General features: G+C 50.6%; 1 protein-coding gene across 2 annotated transcripts; it reads right to left on the bottom strand.

Moving 5' to 3' along the window:
• Positions 1 to 2554: 2554 nt before the first annotated feature.
• Positions 2555 to 12316, bottom strand: ASB1 (ankyrin repeat and SOCS box containing 1; the record flags this gene model as incomplete). 2 transcript variants are annotated; one of them, XM_082001153.1, is made up of 5 exons in its annotated part: positions 2555 to 2825; positions 4729 to 5114; positions 9479 to 9781; positions 11729 to 11875; positions 12054 to 12316. In XM_082001153.1, the coding sequence occupies 5 exons, from the start codon at positions 12314 to 12316 to the stop codon at positions 2692 to 2694; spliced, it is 1233 nt and encodes a 410-aa protein (XP_081857279.1). In that variant the 3' UTR covers positions 2555 to 2691. The 2 variants fall into 2 exon arrangements, with proteins under 2 accessions (XP_081857279.1, XP_081857280.1); XM_082001154.1 differs by having other exon boundaries at positions 11729 to 11870; positions 12054 to 12114.
• Positions 12317 to 19001: the final 6685 nt, after the last annotated feature.

Below are 19001 nucleotides of genomic sequence, written 5' to 3'. Positions count from 1 at the left end.
CTCTCAGGCAACATGCTCATGGGCTGCCCTGGCCTCCAGCATGGTGAAAACCTAAACCATCTGCAAGCCTGGAAAAGAAACAGTACAAACTGCTGCCTTCTCACCTTGAAAACATGCCTACAGCTACATATCCTCGCCATTGTAACTCATCTGATGAGGGTTTTGAAAGTATCCTTTGCTTTGGTATCTGAGCACAGAGTGTACCCACTATGCTTTAGCCTGCTCTCAGCAGTGCAAATTTTGCCACTTTATCCTAAAATCAGTGAGCAGAGCAATGTAAGGGGCTAGACCTTCCAGGCCTGGCCATGGAATTGAAATAACAGGGAACAATCAGGACTGTGTTCTTCCTGCCCTTCCTCCTTCTCTGAAACCAGCTTGGAAAGGCACGTGTTCTTCAGCAGATAATAAAACATACACAAAAGTCCATCGCTGTTTATCGAACTCCACCCTAAACACATCCCATAGTGCAAGGACCAGAAACTGAACTGTAATTTTGCATTCATTGATGCCTCTGGGAAAAATGCGCTTTGTAACTAGCATCAAGACCTATGGGGCAAGTCCATGGGGCAGCCTTGAGGATCTGCTCCTAGAGAGGCAGGATAACCAAGGCTGTCAGCCAAAGGCATCTGAAACTGAAATGCGAGGTAGCTTAAACAACACCACTTCCCTGTTACTGCAGCGGGTCAAGGAGAAGAGCGACCAGAGCTAGATCCCATTCCCAGGAGGGGCTGTCTTACTGTCCTTGCCATCCCATGCTTAACTCTGCTCTCAACTACAGATTCCTAGGCACTAATGCCAGACAATAAATCAATCCCAAACATCTTTAGGATCACACCTGGAAAAATACCCTTGCCAACTGCATGGGCATGGGAAGAACATGCAGCAAAGAAAAATTGTCCAAAAAACCCAACTTATAACACAGGGACTAGAAAGAACTTCCATCAGTGAAGTAAAAGGAAGTACCGCTTCTCGCCTGTGTTTTTACCCAAGATCCTGAGGGACCGTCACCTCTGTCCTTCTCAAGTTGCTATTTTGACAATGTTTCCTACACAATAACTACATCACTAGCTTTAAGGAGCTGGCTGACCCTGGGATCCCGATGAAAGGCTGTCTGTCACTGCAAGAACGACACTATTCTGTGAGCTTGTGACGTGAAGGTAAACACCAATGTAAAGGAACTGGAAGTCAAAGGAGCCCAGGCTGCTGGATGTAACACTGCATTTAGAAGCACATAACCGCCTAACTCTTCAATAAAAGACAAAAAGTCCTTTCTTCTCCCTTTCACAATGCTGGTATGCAAACAAAAAGACCTGTTAAGTGGATCTTGTGAGGGTTTTCTCTGGTCATACTGACACCGTGGGATATGGAGTAGGTAGGAACTTCTATTTCTGTGTGCTGTGCACTGTCAGCTATTTTACTGGACCTTCAATAGCATCATAATCACTGCAATATTGCAAGCAGGCAGTCTAGAGATTGTTTTGGGGTTTTTTTTCTTCATAATCACACAGATATAGTCACAGGCATCGTATCAAATACCATCCAGCACAGCAACATAACAGTTTAATTTAGCAACCCCTCCACTGTTACTCCTGCTTGCTCCCAAGCATTCAAACCCATTTTACAGTGAACAGAAGATTAATTTAGCCATTGTTTTCCCCAAAAGTACCCCAGAAAACTTTCAGGTTCACATGTTGGCTTCATCCGAGTATCACAGTCCTTGTCCCACAACCACTGCAGTGGCAACTGAACCAGAGGGATGACATCCCCACAACAGGCTGTATCAGTTTCCAGAGGTGAAACTACCTTTTCCTCTTCTCTCCACGTTTTGTCACTCGTGGTATGGCAGCAGTCACGAGACTTGACCCAGTCCCGGACAGTCGGGAAGAGGACCGGCCAGCCCCTGCCTTGTCCATCACAGTGCTGGAGGGAGAGCCAAGCTGCCACAGCAGATCTGGTGCTCTGTAGAAACGACTCGGGGTAGGATTAGATATTCTGCTACTCTCCCACCTGTGCGATGGGGCCTCTACACAAAGAACGCCAAGTCAGCAGCTACCTTGCAGCACGTAGAGACACGGATACAATTTTCCAAGTAACGCACAGCACTGGACAGGAAACTCGATGCATTTCACACCAGAAGAGGACAGAAGAAAATACACCCACTTTTACAGCAGCAATCACGAACTCCACAAGGAAGAGAAAGGCCAGGTACTGAGAGCAGAAAGAGAACAGCGCTGTTGTAAAACCCTTACCAGGGTGAGGAGAGACTCCCTTGTACGCTATAGGAAGAGGAAAGGCTTGAGTACAGACGCTTTCCTCACACAGAAGTGCCGCAGAGACCCACGGCGTGTGTAACACAGAGCAATAACAGAGGTAGAGTCATAACAAACAGACATATGCTAACAGCTATAGGATATATTGTATTTGCTCATGTCACAGCCACACACGCTTATCGGCCTCATCGCCCAACCAGTTGCAAACAAGAGATCACCAGTTAGATAACTGGTAGCTTAACAATAGACACACAAAATCACGGCACCCTAAATTCAGAGGGGAAAATCACAGGGGCAGGGAATTACGGTCCATGAGCAATACACTATTTCACTGGGGGGGGAAGGGTTAGGACCGGCACCTGGCTTTATCAGCGCACTCATTTACCAAACCAAACTGTCCCAGAAAGCAGCCAGTTGCCCTTTAACTGTGTTCGTGAAGTAAAAATTGTTTAATGGGGTCTGGGATTGGAAGGATATGGATCAGATCCAGACGAGATTTGCCAAGTATTCTTCGTACAGCTATGCGGCAGAGAGACAAGAGGCTCCGGGTGCGGCCTGCAATGAAGAAAGCAGAGGAAAACTATTGAGAGACAGGGAGAGGAAGAGCAAGAGGGATAACAGCGCGTAAATTGTGCTGCGAGCTGGCTGACAGTTGAGGAGCCATTTACCCCTTCCAAACGCCGCGTCCGCGTCCTGCACAGCAGCACGAAGGCAGTGCAGGAGAGCCGAGCATGCATGAAACCTCTCTGTGAGGAGGCCAAACCTTTTGGGCAAAGACTTGGAGCAACGACAGCTGCCACACAGGCAGTTTGGAAGGGCAAGCTGGAAACTGCATGGAGTTGTGACCATGTATGAGAGGGTGCAAAGAGATCGCTGCCAAATCCACACCAGGGGAGGCTGTGAGAGACTTTATACTATTCGGATCATTTTAAAATTCTGTGGACTTTATTTTTGCTCTCAACTGCCCCATGGGAAACAACAGCATTGACAAGCAGCTCAGGCCTTAACTCAACTTTCTTTTGAGGGCTTCTTTTGAGTTCACGGAGAGCTCTTCCAGCACAGGGACAAGAGGATGGTGGTGTCCGTGTTGATTCAGGAACTGGACCTCCAAGGCACCACTCCATTATCCTGCATGCTTTACCTGAGGAGTCCCATTTGCCTCCTAAACCCAGGCTTAATGGAAACCACCTGCTCCAGCTTATGTGTGCCTCTTCTCAAGCAGAAGTCCAGGCAGGTTTAAAAACCAGGCACACACAAAGCTGAATAACTTCAGAGTGGGGGCTGGGGGTTGTATCCCACAGCCTGAATCCCTGTCAAATTTCTGTGGAGTTCGAGAGGGAAACCCCACTTCCGACCCTGGTGCAAAGCCCTGGCCGTCACCAGCTGAGCCTGGTGGGTTTATGAGGTGCTGCCCTTGCTGGAACAACGGTGCGCACTGTATTGATGTTGCTTTTGTTATAAAAAGAAAGAAATAGCAGGTAAATTTAGGCATGTTCAGGTCTGAGGCTCTGGTTTACTTCTTTGGTAACTCATTTGCTTCCCAGAGGATGTTAAATTCTAAAAGTCAGCTTTTTCCCACCTTTTTCCACCACCGTCTGAGCTCCCTCCTGCCACCTACTACCACCATTTGTGGCTTTACTTTCCAAGAAGCTTGTCCAGATACAACTACCTCTTGTGTGTCCCCCCAGCTCCCCTGCAGAGCACAGGGTCACTCACGAACAGTGAGGGCACATCTGCGTGGCTTTGGAGAACTGGATCTCACTGGATATGCCATAACTTGCCTGCGGTCCGCAGACCCGAAGCCCAGCTCTGATAGGACCCCACCACCTAAACTTTGCCTCAGGCTGCCAAGGACATGGCTAAGCAATGTAAAAGAGCTGGGAGAAAGATAAAAAAGGGGAAATTACAGCGAGAAGCACGGCTGCTGAGACAGGCATCACTGGTAGCTGAAGGACTCAAGAGGGAAAACACCATGCGAATGTATAAAATGCAACAGGAGTAAAACAGGGAGTCTAGCTGGAGGCTTATGGGGAAGCCGTTGGGTTGAGTCACCAGTGTCGACAGAGCTGGAGGCAGGCAGCAGCTCGGCAACACTGAGGATCTGTGCCAGGGAGCCGCAGCGGCCAGCCCCATGGTCCTCTCCTGCCTGATGCCTGCCTGGCCAGCAGCAGCTCTTTGGGAGAGGTGGTGAAGTCATTAACACTCAGCTTAACAGCTTATTAAATCCCAGTTATCTTTTCTGTGTGTTAGAATTGCTTTAAACTTGTAAGTATAACCTGCATACAAGGTCTTTTTGCACTTGGCTAAAGGCACCTGAACAAACAGACCCAAAAGAGGATGGTAACACCCACCCTACCACCTTAACAGCTCCAAACTACCAAATAAACTCTCTGAAGAGTTTTCCTGAATCCAGAGCTAGATAAAACCAGCATCACTGCAGTAACTCAATGCCACTCACCCCTTGCTTCTTTGAACACCTGCAGAGCCTCAGGGTTGACTTTGACCCTTCCTGTGGATTCAACTCCCAAGGCCTCCACTTTCACCAGGTTCAGATTGGCTCCAAAGTCAATCAAGAGGTGGACGAACGCTGCTTCACAGCCATGCCGCAGGACAGCGTCCATCACACATACCGGGGAGCCCCGGGAGAAGCCTTGGATGTTGATGGGCCCACAACAATTAAAATCCGGGTTGGCTCCAGCCTGAAGCAGCAGCCGAAAGCACTGGAGGTTGTGGTAGGCAGCGCTGATGTACAGCGGGCAGACCACCAGCGTGGTGAGGGGCCGCAGGGAGAGGCTGGGTACCCGAGAAGTGAGGTGGTGATTCACGTCCACGTCTGCGCCGTACCTGGGTGGGGGAGAGAGAAGCGCAGAGGGTTGGAAACAAGGGCAACAGCACCACGGCCGCGGCCCAGGGACACAAAATGGCAGGGGATGAAGCTGAAGGACACCCTGAGGGTGAGCACCCTGCCTGTCTTTGGTAACGCTGGGGCCCACAACCCAAGAATCACCCCTACCTACCCTCAGATTGGCCTGGTGGGGCTTCTGAGCAGGCACGCCGTATCCAGCACGGTCTGAAACTTCAAGAAGCAAAGCTGTTTCTCTGTCTGCAACAGCCCAGGCTCAGGAGAGAGCATCTGAGGAATATCTTTCCTTGCCCTCCTGAAGGATGTGCCAAGCACAGCCTTGGCACAAGGGACGGCTCAGCCCTGAGCCAGCACCACATAACGATGGATGCTAATGAGCCGGCTGGGGAGCGGGGATGTTTCCAAATGACTCAGTTGAAGAGAAGCAGTGAAATAACTTCCACACCAGGATAAAACAGGCCAAAAAGCAATACAGGCAATCGATCTGACTGTCACAAACAGCAGGGAAATGGAAACAGAAATCTGCGCTCAACAGTGAAACATATATGACAAAATCCTACTCCCGAAGGAGCTGGGGTGGTTGAAATCCCATCAGAAATCCCAGCAGGGAGTCAAAAAGAGGCCTTTTCCCTAGTATTCAGCTCAGCTGAAGGCATGTACCTGCCAACTCCGAGCATGTAGGAAACTGGAAAGACACAAAATAATTACATCAGACCTTCCGCTCTCCCCATCCATCCTGCACGTTCATTCCAGTGCAGCTCCATTCACAGGTTATATATTATAACAGATACCGCACGAGAGATTACAGTTCACTGGCCAGCACTGCAGGCGCTGAAGCGGAGACCTCCATGAGCTGCAGCAGCAAACCTCTGAAGCCTTTTGCAACTGGCTCCTGCCTCACCCTACCCCACAGAGAAACCTGTACCTCACATCTTCGCCGCACAGTCCCGTGGTGTCTGAACTGCTCCATAAGCCCTGCACCCACAGCAAAGCAGGCTCAAGCTCGCTGCGGTGCAGACAAGGCGAGCGAGCGGGCTGAAGCCCTGCTCAATGGACATCAGCATTGTCATGAGACAGAAGCAGCACCCACAGTACACTTCGGGAAGTACAGATGTCACTAAGTTGTGAATGAGCAGAACACAGGGCTTATTGGCTTCAGTTCTTTTAATTTCTTTTGTAGAAAGTGAAGAACGCGGCCAAATAAACGGGAGCAAAAAGGCCAAGCGTCGTGCTCTGGAAAAGCATAGAATTTGAAAAACAGCAATGCTGCAGAAAAAAGAGATGGCAGAAATAAGCATTTATTTCCCCCGGGCTGGGTAACACACAAGCAGTGGGGACACTAACTCCATGTACTTCACATGCAGCTTGGATGGGAAGGAGGAAGAAGACAATGCAATCCTCTAAGGAGTAGCTGGTTTTAATTGCAGCATTGCAGATCAAGCAAAGCCTTGTTCCTTCTCCCCACAGAGGGATAAAAGGTTCCTTCGCCCGCCAGTCTGCCTCCCCAAATTGCAAACTGGGCGTTCAGAGAACTAGAACTACCTTCCTAGATAGCATTATTTTCCTTTCTGCAGTTAATAAAACAAATAAGGCAATCACCTGGGGACAAATCCTGCCTCAAGGCAAGCACAGCTCTCACTGAACCCAGCAGGGGCTGGTCCCTACCCAGCAAATATTTATCCAAATGCTTCAATCCTGAGGATGGGAATAGTCTCATTTAAATTAAGCACACACAGAACAAGGGCTGAGGAAAGTTGTCTAAGAGCTGCAAATGGCATGCAGTGTATTTTTACCCCAAGGCACAAGATCTCCCAAGCAAGAACATCTTGGCTGAGATCTCAGGAGACCGGTGGGGTGGAAAAATGCAGGAAAGGGACAGAGCTAGGCAGTGCCAAGCGCAAGCTGGTCCTCGCACCAGCCACAGGACCAAGCTTCGCTTCCCAGGCCAGGCAGCTGGCCCTGGGATCACTGTACACTAAGGGGACATTCCCATCTTTTGGGGACTTCCACAGCACTTTGTTGAATCTGCATCACTTCACCTATGTTGGCGCACAGAGGGCTAAATGAGAAAAGGTGTCTGTTCTCCAGAGGCAATTGCACATATTCCCTGCAGATAAACCTCTTAAAATTAGTCTACACAAGCATTTGGATAGAGTCATCTGTGCTGCTGTGGGGCCTTTGTAGGGCTGTTGTAGGGCCACTGCCTCCTATGGCCATGGTCCTGACCAGACAGCAGGAATCTCTTTTACTTCAGTCCTTTCTTTTTTCCATTATCATCATCAAAATTCTCAGTAGAAACGCCCAATTCAAAGCAAAATACAAAATTCTACTTTTATCACAGTTAGGCATGCACCCGAGGCATCAGGGTGATTTGTCAGATCTCTTTTTCACCGTTTTAGTGCGGCAAAAGGATCCTCTCGTCCTTAAATACGCTGGGTCAGCCCTCAGTTACACTGCATGCACAATGCAACAGTGTGATCCCATCGCAGCATGATCACATCACAAGCTGTTGGGAAAGGAATCTATACCCTGGCAATATAACCATAAATATTTCCGCCAGACGTCTTATAAAATGGATCACCATTCCATAGCTATGTGTGTGTTTACTATTCATGGATACAATTTCACCTATTGCTTGGTTAGCTGGTTCAGCACTTCTGGTAGGATTCAGGAATCCTGATTGTGCTACAGTATGATTTAAAAAAAAAAAAAAACAAACCAGGTGATATTTAGACACCTGCAGCAAGCCTGACTGGGTTGGGCTTTCTCTTCAGGACACTGAGGCTCTCTCAAGCTGAATATGCTGAAATATTTCCTTTTATCTCAGTAAAAGTGTCTTCCTCGTTGCATTCCCCCTACCAAATCCTTTAAATCAACATTTTAAAAATCTCCAAGTGAGCTTTGTAACTTAAGACTGCATTTTAAAGCAAGCAACTCTGAATAGATCTGTGAAATCTGTACTCAGAGATATTTGAAATTTTGGGCAATCTGACAATTTGGTATTAGCTTAACAGCCTTGGGAGAGACATTGTCTAATAAAAAGATATTGGACAAACTCCAGTTAATTTTTAATCCTGAAAGTTTTCCAAAATCTTGCTTTTAATATTGCTGGCAAGGTATCCCGAGGAGCAGACACATAAATCAATGCATCAGATCTCCACGTGCTGCTGAAATACCATTTTGCTACATTTCACCCTGCCTTAGTGGCTGTATCAGGGGAGATTCGCAGGAACGTGGCATGTGAGCTGAACCTTGTACCAACAAGCCTGCGGCAATGGGGACATCCTTCTCTCAGCTTGCTGAGAAAGGAGCAAGGAGGGGGGAATGCCTTCCCTTCTTTCTACTTGCCAGGTTCCTTAAAGCAGCACGTCTATGAAAATTAACTTCCCCACAAGCAAAAAGAAAACGAGAAAATCCCCAATTATTTTGAAATTATTCTATTCAAATACTTTTCGGTGTTATTTTCTAGCATTTGCGGTCATTGAAGGGATTCCTTGGAGAGCGTTTCTACGTGAATCCAAATAAACTTTCTTCTCTCTTACTATTTGTTTCTATAACCTACATTTTCCCCTTATGATCCCTTATTATTTGGTGTCAACGGCCCATATAGTTCCTCAGCACGGTCTCTTATACAAAAAGCTTCCAGTTTCGAAGAAAGGATGTATCGTGGCATGCCACAGAGGAAGAAACTCAAGTTCACACAGCCTACTGCTAGACCCCGAGCCCACTCGCTGCTGGTGCTGCACAGGAAGTCTCCTGAGGGATAGGAGGTCACCAGTCCCCCACCACCCACCTAAGGTTACTGTTCATCACCTCATAGTGATGGCCATCACTCCCTGCCCCAGAGATGCCAGCCCTTCGACGGAGCTGTGCATCAGGTGCCTGGCAAGGAGAGACCAAATTGGATGCCAGGCAGGCAAGAACAGACAGTGCCAGTCACAAGCATCTCCCTCCTCCCAAGGACAGAAAACAGTCAGAGCAGCAGAGCTCTGCTGCTTATCATCACACAAAGGAGAGGTGTGTTTCCAGTCTTTGGTTTGCTGGGAGATCCACCTCACTAGTAAATTCAGCCAGGGGCATGGAACTGGCTGTCAAGATGGAGGTGGGGGGGAGATGCTTTCTAAGATTTGGTGCTGACCAAATAGTAGATGGTGGGCTCAGAAATGGAGGCTCCTCGCTCGGGCTCTGTCTTAGGAGAACAGGCATGGGAGTCACACAGACCTGCTGCCAGGGCCAAGCAATGCTCCAAGCCCCATGGGGGAAAGTTCCCAAGGGAAGAAGAGAAGGAGGTAGAGCCACTCTTCTCCCCATCAGGACCATCTCCAGTTTGTACTCGAGGTCTCACCTGATCAGCTCCCGGAGGATGTCGGCCCGGCCCACGCGTGCCGCATGGTAGACAGGGGTGCTGCGGTGGTGCCGGCTGCCGTTGGGGTCAGCCCCGGCTTCCAGGAGGATCTTGGCACACTCGAGGTGCCCGTTGACCACGGCCACGTAGAGGGCGGTCTGCCCCTTCACGTCGACCAGGTCAATCTCGGCCCCTTTGCGGAGGAGGAAGTCGACGCAGGGACCGTGGCCAGCGGTGGCGGCGATGCGCAGTGGCGTGCAGGGCAGCCAGCCGCAGCACCACACTGACTTCTCGTTGATCCGGCTGGCATCGGCAGGGGGAAAAGCATTGGGTCAGAGAAGCCCTCTTGCCACCTTGCACCACCCCACCTCCCCCAGCCCCCGAGGAGGACACTGGGAGAGCCCAAACTGCTCCTTTGAAGTTTTTCTTCCCCATTTTTGGCACTTTACAGCAGCCCTGAAAAGCTCCTGCCAATAACCTGACTAGGCGCTGCACGTAGGCAGCCAGAGGCTACGGCACGTACCGGAGTAGTGCCTGGAAGATGGGCTTTATCGCAGCTCTGCTGTGTCAGGAGCTGCACATGTGCACAGCGAGAGACAAACCCTGCCTCAAAACTCAGTCAGAATTGCCATTAAAAAATAAAACACTCCCTACCCCCTTTTTACAGGGAGATGTCCCAAGTCAGAAATGACCACGATGGGGACCACAACCATCTAATTCAAGCTGCTCCAAAGCGGGCAGAAAGTCATCAAAGCAGCAGGGAAACAGCAAGAGGACACAGGAAGCGGGGAGCAGCGTACAGAAATGCAAGCGTACCTCCGTATCACACCGCTGGCAACAGGCACACTCAGCCAGGCACCATCGGACAACGTAAACACAAATCCAGGGAAACTCAGCCCTGCCAGCAAGAAACAAGCTTGGGAGGTGCAGCCATCCTGCACTGAACAGCAGAAGCAGGCCATTAGCGTCCTTGTTGGACGGCTCTACTGGCATAAAAGCCTTTTCCAATGTATTGAGAGATGGCTCTGGTTGGCGGCTGCTTAGATACCCTCTGAAATAACCTGTATTGGTTGTCACACTCATCCAGACCTCACATTAACCCTACCAATCTCATAAACATCCAGACCTCACTCCCAAATTCTCTGCAAATCACCGCGGCTACCATTTTAGCAGGAACATGCAGAGAGGAAGGAATTTCTTTAAGGCCAACGTAGGCTGGCAAAAGTGCTCTTTAGCCAGCGCACCAGTGGTTTTGCTCTTCTAGCTCACTCCATGCAGGCCCACGTAACTGGTACAGAACAAAGCAGTTTTTATACAGTGCATTTACAGAGTTCGCTAGGAAAGCAAAGTCACAAATTTTTTTTTTTCAGCCGTGTTTTAGGAAGAAGAGTAGTATAAACCCCACACCAAGCCCTCAGCTGTCAAGTTGTAGGATAAAGGGACTCCCTTTAACCTCAGAGGTTTGGGGATCTCCAACCCATACCTACCCCCAAATTCAAAGCAGTCACTTCTCTGCTCGCTCCATCACGCAGGTGATGGTGCTGCGGGTCCAGCCCTCCTCCTCCCGCCAAACTTTGCTTTCTCCTGCGAGGAAGGATGCCTGGCCCTGCTGCCGCAGGGCTCCCACATGGCATGGGATGAAAATAAGGCAAAAATCTTAGACCAAGGGATCCGAGAGCCCCGGCTGCCCAGGTGGCAGAAAGAGGGGCTGGCTTACTCTCATTTTTTGCTGAAAGGATGCTTTTTTTGAGGCTGGGAGACATTTTGCACTCTAAGCAGTTTTCTCCACGGTGCAGGAAAATTAATTAACTATCCCCACAGCCTCAGATTTCGCACTGGGCAGATTTTGTAACATAGGGTGTTTCAGGTTTATATTCGATTGTAATCCCTTCTGTATGGTTTTCCCATTATACATAGGCTCCTATTTTCACGGTATTACATTTCCACCCTGATTTGGAAAGAAGTCCTGCACAGCCGCCGCGTGCTCGCGAACCGGCTTGAGGTTTGCCTCCTGGGAGACCGCGGGGAACGATTTTTGGGGGGCGAGCAGAGCATCCTCCCAATCCGACACCTCTCCCGTACCCACGGAGCGGGACGGGGGGGGGTCTCCGAAAGGAGCAGGCCGTGGGGCGAAAAGGCCCCAGTGAGTCACTAACCAAAATCTTTTTTGACCTGGCACACCCTGGTCCCCCGGAGGCTGTCCGAAGGCAGCGTGAGGGGTGAGGGCAGGGTGCGGCGGCCCTCCCTCACCTTTGGAAGCTCTCCTCTTGCAGCAGGCTCTTGAGGGTGGGCAGGTCCCCCACGTAGGCCGCGTCGTGCAGGCGGGTGTCCTCGCAGTGCTCGATGGGGTGGTCGCAAAACTGCTCCCGCAGCCACTCCTTCAGGTTACGACCTGCGCTGGAGAGAGACGGCGGGGGGGGAGCCGGGCTGAGCCCCGGCCAAGCGGTGGCCCGGGCGGAGAGGGGCCCTGTCCCGTCCCCTCACCGGCACAAGCCGAACCCCCCGGGCCGGCGGCGGGCCCGCAAGCGCCGCTCCCTCCCCGCTCACCCACCCCCACCTCCCCCCGCCACGTTACCTGCCTGCCCGCCTGAGGCGGCCGGCGGGTCCCCGCCGCCGGGGGGGCCGCCCTCCGCCATCTGCCCCTCGCACCGCCGGGCCGGCTCGGCCTCCCCTCCCCGCCGGCAGCGTTCCCCCCGGCCGCCGCCCTCCCTCCCCGGGCCGGCCTGATTGGTGCCTGCCGGGCCGGCGGCTTCCTGCCTCCGCGTTAAGGTGGTTTTCCCCGGCGGGAGGAGGGCGGTTCGCCTCCGCTCCGGCAGCCAGGAGCCACGCCGGAGCCATTCCTCCTTCAGAGCCGCCCCGCCGCGGCACCTCAGCGGGAGGGAGGCCGGGGCGGCCCCGCTCTCCCGCCAGCGGCCCTCGGCCCGGCCGGGGAGGCCGAGAGCGGCGGTTTCAACCTCTGGGGGCTCCCGAGACTTTCCTCCTAGAAATGGGAGCCGGGCAGAGCTCGGTCGCTGGTAATAAAGGGGCCTGGGCGCTCCTTCTTCCAGCAGCGGGCAAAAACGGGGCTGACAACGTACAGTGCTGTGCCCACGCCCTGGAGCGGCCTCACGGCCGCCACCTGCCCCGCTGCAGGAGGGACACCCAGGGCTTGAAAGCCCCTATAGTGGACAGCGTTTCTTTTCTCAGGCTAGGCCAGGTTTCCCACAGCTAAAAACTGCGGAGAAGGGTTTATGCGACCATATTCTCCTCATTTTCCCCGCAGCACAGCTCCCGGTGTCGTTTGTCGGGCTGCCGCTAGCCTGAGGGAGAAAACAGCCGGTGTGAGGGGTGGGCTGAGCTGCAGCGGGCTGGGAAGCGAGCAGAAAGATAAGCCGGACATGAAAATGCCACCAAGACACCGCAGGGCCTGAGCAAAGAGCTGCTGCTTTGCTTAAACCCCACCAGGCAAAGCAGCGCCCATAGCTGCGCCCTCAAAAAGGAGCAGAGGACATGTTAGGTGCCCACAACAGCACACCAGGCAAAAGGCCTGCAAGGAAAGCAGTTCGCAGCGAGCCCAACCTCCGCCCAGGATGATGCTCCCATGCCATAGCAGCTCGTTGTGCTGGTGCCCACGGGTAGAGCCGCTCTCCGAGCGCTTGAAACGCACCCTCGGCTGCCGAGCGCACGTTTTCGAGTCCCCGGTGTCAGAGGGGAATGGAAGTGATCCATCTAGCTTTCCTGCAGCTCCACTTCTGTTGCTCCGTGGCAGGGTATCAGTCCACAGACGCCAGACTCCGGCTGCAAACATGGTTTCCTGTAAATGTTATTATTTGGGGTCGAGCGATCCGGAGGAGTGAGGCACGATCTGTTTGCTTTGCCGAAGATCAAAAGGAGAAAGGAATCGATGAGATTTTCAGAAGCCATGGGTGCTGGCTAGCACTGCCACCTTCCCCTGCCGGCAGTCCTTATGCCAGTAGGCGAGGCCGACCTGGGGCCGAGAAATGTCGCCTGGAATGGGTCGGCTGCCAGTCTGAAAACTTGACTCCACAGCTCTTTGACCCTCCTTGAGTCAAAAGGACCGGAGCTGGAGACCAGGCGACGGGGCTAAGGTGCATCTCCAGCCCTCAGCTCGGCCTGAGCTCTCTCACCTTTGTGAAAGGCTTTCTAGGATTGGGATGGGCCCAGGCAGGTGGGCTTGCCTACCCATCTCCCACTCTAGGAGATGCCTTTGCTGAGTTTGCAAGCACCCCATGTTCCCTGAGACAATGGAGCAGACCCATCACCCTTCCATATTCCGTCCTTGGTTTCTAACCCCAATCTACAACTGCATCCAGCTACAGAGGCTCTGTGTGACCCCCTCTGTGTCAACCCCCTCTGTGTCTGCTCACAGGCAGGGAAGCAGCCATATACATCTCAATTCCCTGCTGCTGTGCCTGATGATAGCACAAGACAGACCAGAGCAGCTTTCTAGCTGTTGCATCGTCTGCAACCCTTACAGATTTAATGGGACTAGATTTAATGAGCTCATCCAGCTGCAAAGCGTTCTGTTGAACTGCTGGCCAGCAATGAGGTCTCATCCAGAGGAAAAAGGCGTGTTAGTCCGTGGGCTTTCGTACACATGGCTACCCTGACCGAAAGCCGTAATGCGTGTGTGCACCAGGGAGAAACCTTTGTACTTTAGTGCCTTCCCAGCAAGAACGCAATGCCAGTTTTCAAAGCTCTTAGGCTGCTCCTGCTCAGCACAATTTCTCTTTAAAATAGATTTGTTTACTCACTCTGTGCCATTCGGAGCTGACTCTTCTCCCTTCTCCCATGGGTAAAGCGTAGACAGGCAAGAAAAGGGAGCAGAGGACGCAGAAGTCTTTACTTGCAATATGGTAGTTGTCCCCGTGGACAAAGGTGAGCCCCAGAGAAGAACAAAGTGGATGGTAAACAGGACGGACGAAGCTGGAACGCCAGTGGCTGGATCGCTCATAATTCAAGGTTCATTCAGTCCTTCTTGCAGAAATGCCTCCCTTTAACCACTCTCTTCTCTCTCATCCACATATTTGTATGTATTTATGTACTTGCAGACATGATGCAATGAAAGGCAGAAAGTTTTTACATACCATATCCCATTATACTTTTTAGTAGAAGTTTATCTCCTGAACCAGGCATTTTTTCTCTTTTTTTTTTTTTTTGTTTTCCTTAAATGCACATGAAAACCAACCCATCCCAAGTTGACCTAACATGTTTTTGCACAGGGGTGTTAGGAAGGGAGTGACTGAGATTGCTGTCTCAGCCTTGGAGATGGCCAGCACTGGGAATCTGTAGGTGTGTAAGAGAAATCTTGTGAAGAAATACAAGATAATCTAAGTCTGTATTGCTCCGAGTGCAATGGAAAAATGTAAATTTGCATTTGGCCAAGTCTGGAGAAATAATTTTAGGTCCAGCATACCTGACTGCTCCTACCAGACATATATCCCTTACAAGCTGAGGGCATAGGCTTGGGCAGCCCTGGCTGCTCTCCCAGCCTGCCCCACCGCGAGGTTGAGGTAGATGACCTCCTGAGGTTCCTTTTGGCCTGAATCATCCCGTAATCCTAATAATAATCAGCCAATGCCTCCTGTGACTAGAACGCTGCTGGCATCCACGGGCTGTTTCTAAAGCCTGCAAAAGGCAGTTGCTGCTTGTTTGAGGTGCAGCGGGCAGATGCTCCACCGGCACGAGACAGCCTGTGGAATCAGGATCAGCTGGCACGCTGTCTTGGAGCACATTGCTTCTAGAAACCCACCCTGGCCAGGCCCACCACCAGAAGGGACAAGCAGCCAGGGCAGGTGAGCTCACTTGGCCCTTCTTCCCTCCATGGCCGGCAGTTCATTATCTGTGGGTGGCCTTTCAGACCGCTGCACGGATCCCACCCCACTTGAAAACCAATCCACCCAGCGACCAGGGCCTGTGACTCTCTCCAGGAGAACTTCCAGTATCTAAAAATAGCCAGTAATCCAACACAGCCAACACAACACTGACTCGCTCGTTAGGCAGGACCTTTCCTCCAGCTCCTAATGCTGAAGCAATGAAAAAGGAAAAAAAGGAAAACAAATTGCAAGGAAAACTAAAAAAAAAACCAAAAACCCAGAAAATTCGCTGACGTTTCCCACTGCCTCTCCTCAGCAGACCCATCCTCCCGCTCGCCGTCCTCTCCCAACCATGCTCCCCATTCTCCAAGGGAAACAGGGTGTTCACACATCCCAGCCCCATCCCGCTCTGGAAACAGGGTGTTGGATCCCCATCGAGCACCACTCACACCAGAAAGGTATCAGCCCGTCTACTGGGGCACGGCTGGAGAGTCCCTGCCCCACAGGACCTGGGCGCGTGCCCTCCAACCTGCTCCTGTCTGCACAGCCTACCCTCCCCATCAGCCCCGCAGCCCAGCGGTGGTCTCTCTTCTGCGGGGTCCCCTGTGAGCAACACGTAAAGCGTGTAGCACTTGAAAAGCTAATAGCACGGAGCGTGGACATACGGAGACCTGCGGCTTAACCCTTCTTTCTGCACTTTGTCACTGGGATTATTGCAAACAAGGGTTTCCAGTTTCAGGGCTGCAAAAGCCCCCTCTCTGGACCTAAAAGGTCTGCCCCACCTGAACATGTCGGAGGAGAGCAGAGGGAGCAGGGGTGAACTCCTGTTAACCCACAGCTTTTCCTCCCTGGAATTAAGCCAGTGGTTGCATTTAGTGTTAGACTGCACAGCGCAAGACTGAGAAATGCACCTCCTTCTCTCTCATTTCTGGATTAACAAGGACATCTTGAGAGCCTTGCAACCAGGCTGAAAGGAACAATTATTTATACCTGGTGCTAAAACGAGAGGTTAGCCCCCCACCTCCAACACCCTTTCCAGAGGCACCACCTTTTAAATCCCCCAAGGTTCCTCCCAGACCTGCCAAGCAGGAGAAGAAAGCTGCATTATGAAATACTTAGCAATTGTAACTGCTTCAATGCCAAAGTGACAGCCAAGCTTTCTTTTTAAAAAAAAATAAGAAAGAAAAAGAAAGAAAGAAAAAAAAATGCCGTAACCATAACTGTAATTCACGCTTAGCTCAGTCTATAAAACTTCTCTCTTCCTGGATCTAAGCCAGCAGCTTGAATTTTTAGTGAACTCTGAAGTTAAGTTGCCCTGGTGATAAATGCATCTGTGAGGAAAGGCCGAGGGGGGGGTATCTCCCGTCCCCCCATTTTTAGCACAGCTCAACATTTTCTGTGGAATTTGTATAGTTTCTAAAGTGGATATGAAGATGTACATTAAGAAAGGGCTGCAACAGAAAACAGGAATGAGATGGGAGGAGAACTTAATTCCAGCATCCGGGACTGTCATTAGGACTGGGGCTGCAATCACAAGAAAGGCAACCTTTTTTAACCAAAATTTACACGGGCTTCACCATGCACCAACACCATTAAGGCAAAATGGCCAAAAAAATAAAAGTTGTGTTTCATCCTGGTTGTGCCCAGAGAGGTATGGACCACCCATCGTCTCTGATCCTTGGATGTTTGCTGGTGAGTATTTTTAGCCTTGACCAGAGGATGCTTATTTATAAGGAAACAGGACAACCGTTGGCCTACAGGCCCCTTTCATTTCTCCCAATAAAATTATCCAACCACCTGAGGAGAGAGCAGGATTTTGCACTTTTTTCTCATTCATTTCCTAACGTTTGCTGTTGTTAGGGGCATGAAAGGTTCCGGCTCTGGAAATCCTTTCTCAGTAGCCCAGTACTGTCCTGCAGGAACTGCTCAGGAGAGCCTAGCTCAAAGCACAAAGGACCCAAGGAAGGGCTTACACCAGCCCAGTCTCTCAGGCGGCACATGCGAGAGAGGACGCAGCCCATACTTTGTCCACAAGTCCCCAGCTCATGAAGCAAGCATGCTTACAGGTATTTATTTACTCTCCTGGGCTCGTTACTGTGATTGGGCCGTTATCAACAGCTTGAGGCACCATCAGAGACATCCCCAGCATGAGGCAGGGGAGGGAAACACCAATGGAGTTTTTATCACCGTTTTCCAGGAGAAATGGCTGTCTGGAGCCTTCCTCTGATGGCAGATGTGGGAATATCAAAGGAGAAACAGGCGCCTCCTTTACCTCAGTCAACAAACGAAACACCTCCTTGCAGGCAGGTCAGAAAATAACATAAAATCTGCTGAGGACAAGTTTCCATTGATGGCAAAGAGCTGCCCAGAAATGAGTCACGCAGGAACATTTCAGTCAAACCTCCCCCACTCCCACCAGGGGATTTGCAGACAAAAGGGATTTATTTATATTTTTTGCTATTTTTTTCTCTTCAGAAAATATTCAGATTTTGATGGGAAAATAAAACTGGAAAGCTTTTTTCCCCTTCGTTTTTGCCCCTTGAACAACTTCTTTCACCACTTGTGTAGAACTGTCAGAAGAAATACCTCAAGGAAAAGCAACAGCAAGGAAAAAAGAAAGGAGCTGTAAGAGCTGGGGAGGAGAAAAGTTCATTTCTAACATACACAATGCATGCGTAAAACACTTCTCTGCAGCCTTCCCTGTCCCTCCCTTTTTCCCTGAGTCTGGCCATTGTCCACCTCATCCCGCTGCCCTGAGCCAAGCCATCTTCAGCCCCTGTGCTGTAGGATGTGCACCCTTTCCTTGGGGCTGGACCCCATCTCTTGCAGAGAAGAGGTAGACAGGGTCCACCAAGCATCGAGATGGGGCAGGTTTCGCCCTCAGGTAGGTGGTTTCTCTTGCACTTGCTCTCAATGTTGAAAAATGCCAAAGACACTGTGCTGAAGAGCAAACCAAATGGCTAAAACCCCCAGAGGGTTTTCCATTTATCACGTTAAGTAAGCAAAGGGAATGTTAGGAGCAGTAGCCTGGCTGTTAAATAATCAGAGGAAAATAAAAGAGTTACGGAAAGTATATTTGCATGGAAATGGGGAGGGGAACTGCTATCAGCAGTGAGAACTATCCAGCAGCAGGGATTATTGATTAAAGCAATAAGAAGAGGTGGATGTGGCATGGGACACCCGGCTCCATCAAGTGCCTTAGGGTGTTTTTTACCCCTTACCTGTTGGACCCACAGCTCTGATCCCTTTCACGGAGCAGATGCATCTCTATGTAAACCTGACAATGGAAATCCGTCCCTGTTTCATACATTTCCTTCAATAAACCAAACAGACTACTTGCTCCTAGGAACAATTTTTAAAATAGGTATTTCAGTTAAGTTTAAAGATGCTGGCTCCAGCGGAGCCAAAATTAATCCCCACATTGAGAAAAAAAAAGAGACCGTGACGCAATTTGCTGGATAATACGGGAATGTTTGTCCTTCACTTTGCTAGCACCATTGCTGAAGACATTGAAAAGGTACATAAGCTCCTAGGCAAACATGTCAAATACAAGGCAACTCCAGTGGTTTCATATAAGCTGCAGCAAGGCTGTAGACTCTGTCTCTAGCAAAGGAAAGGTCCAGTACAGCCCTGGGGCTTTCTGCATCACAACAGGAGTGTTAATGCAGAGGAGACAAAGTCTCTTCTGAACACCTTTCCTGTTTTTA

The sequence above is a fragment of the Phaethon aethereus genome, assembly GCF_964289735.1.
Source record: "Phaethon aethereus genome assembly, chromosome: 6".
NCBI lineage: Eukaryota > Metazoa > Chordata > Aves > Phaethontiformes > Phaethontidae > Phaethon > Phaethon aethereus.
Note: the sequence above shows the minus strand (reverse complement) of the source record. Positions and strands in the feature narration are given on the sequence as shown.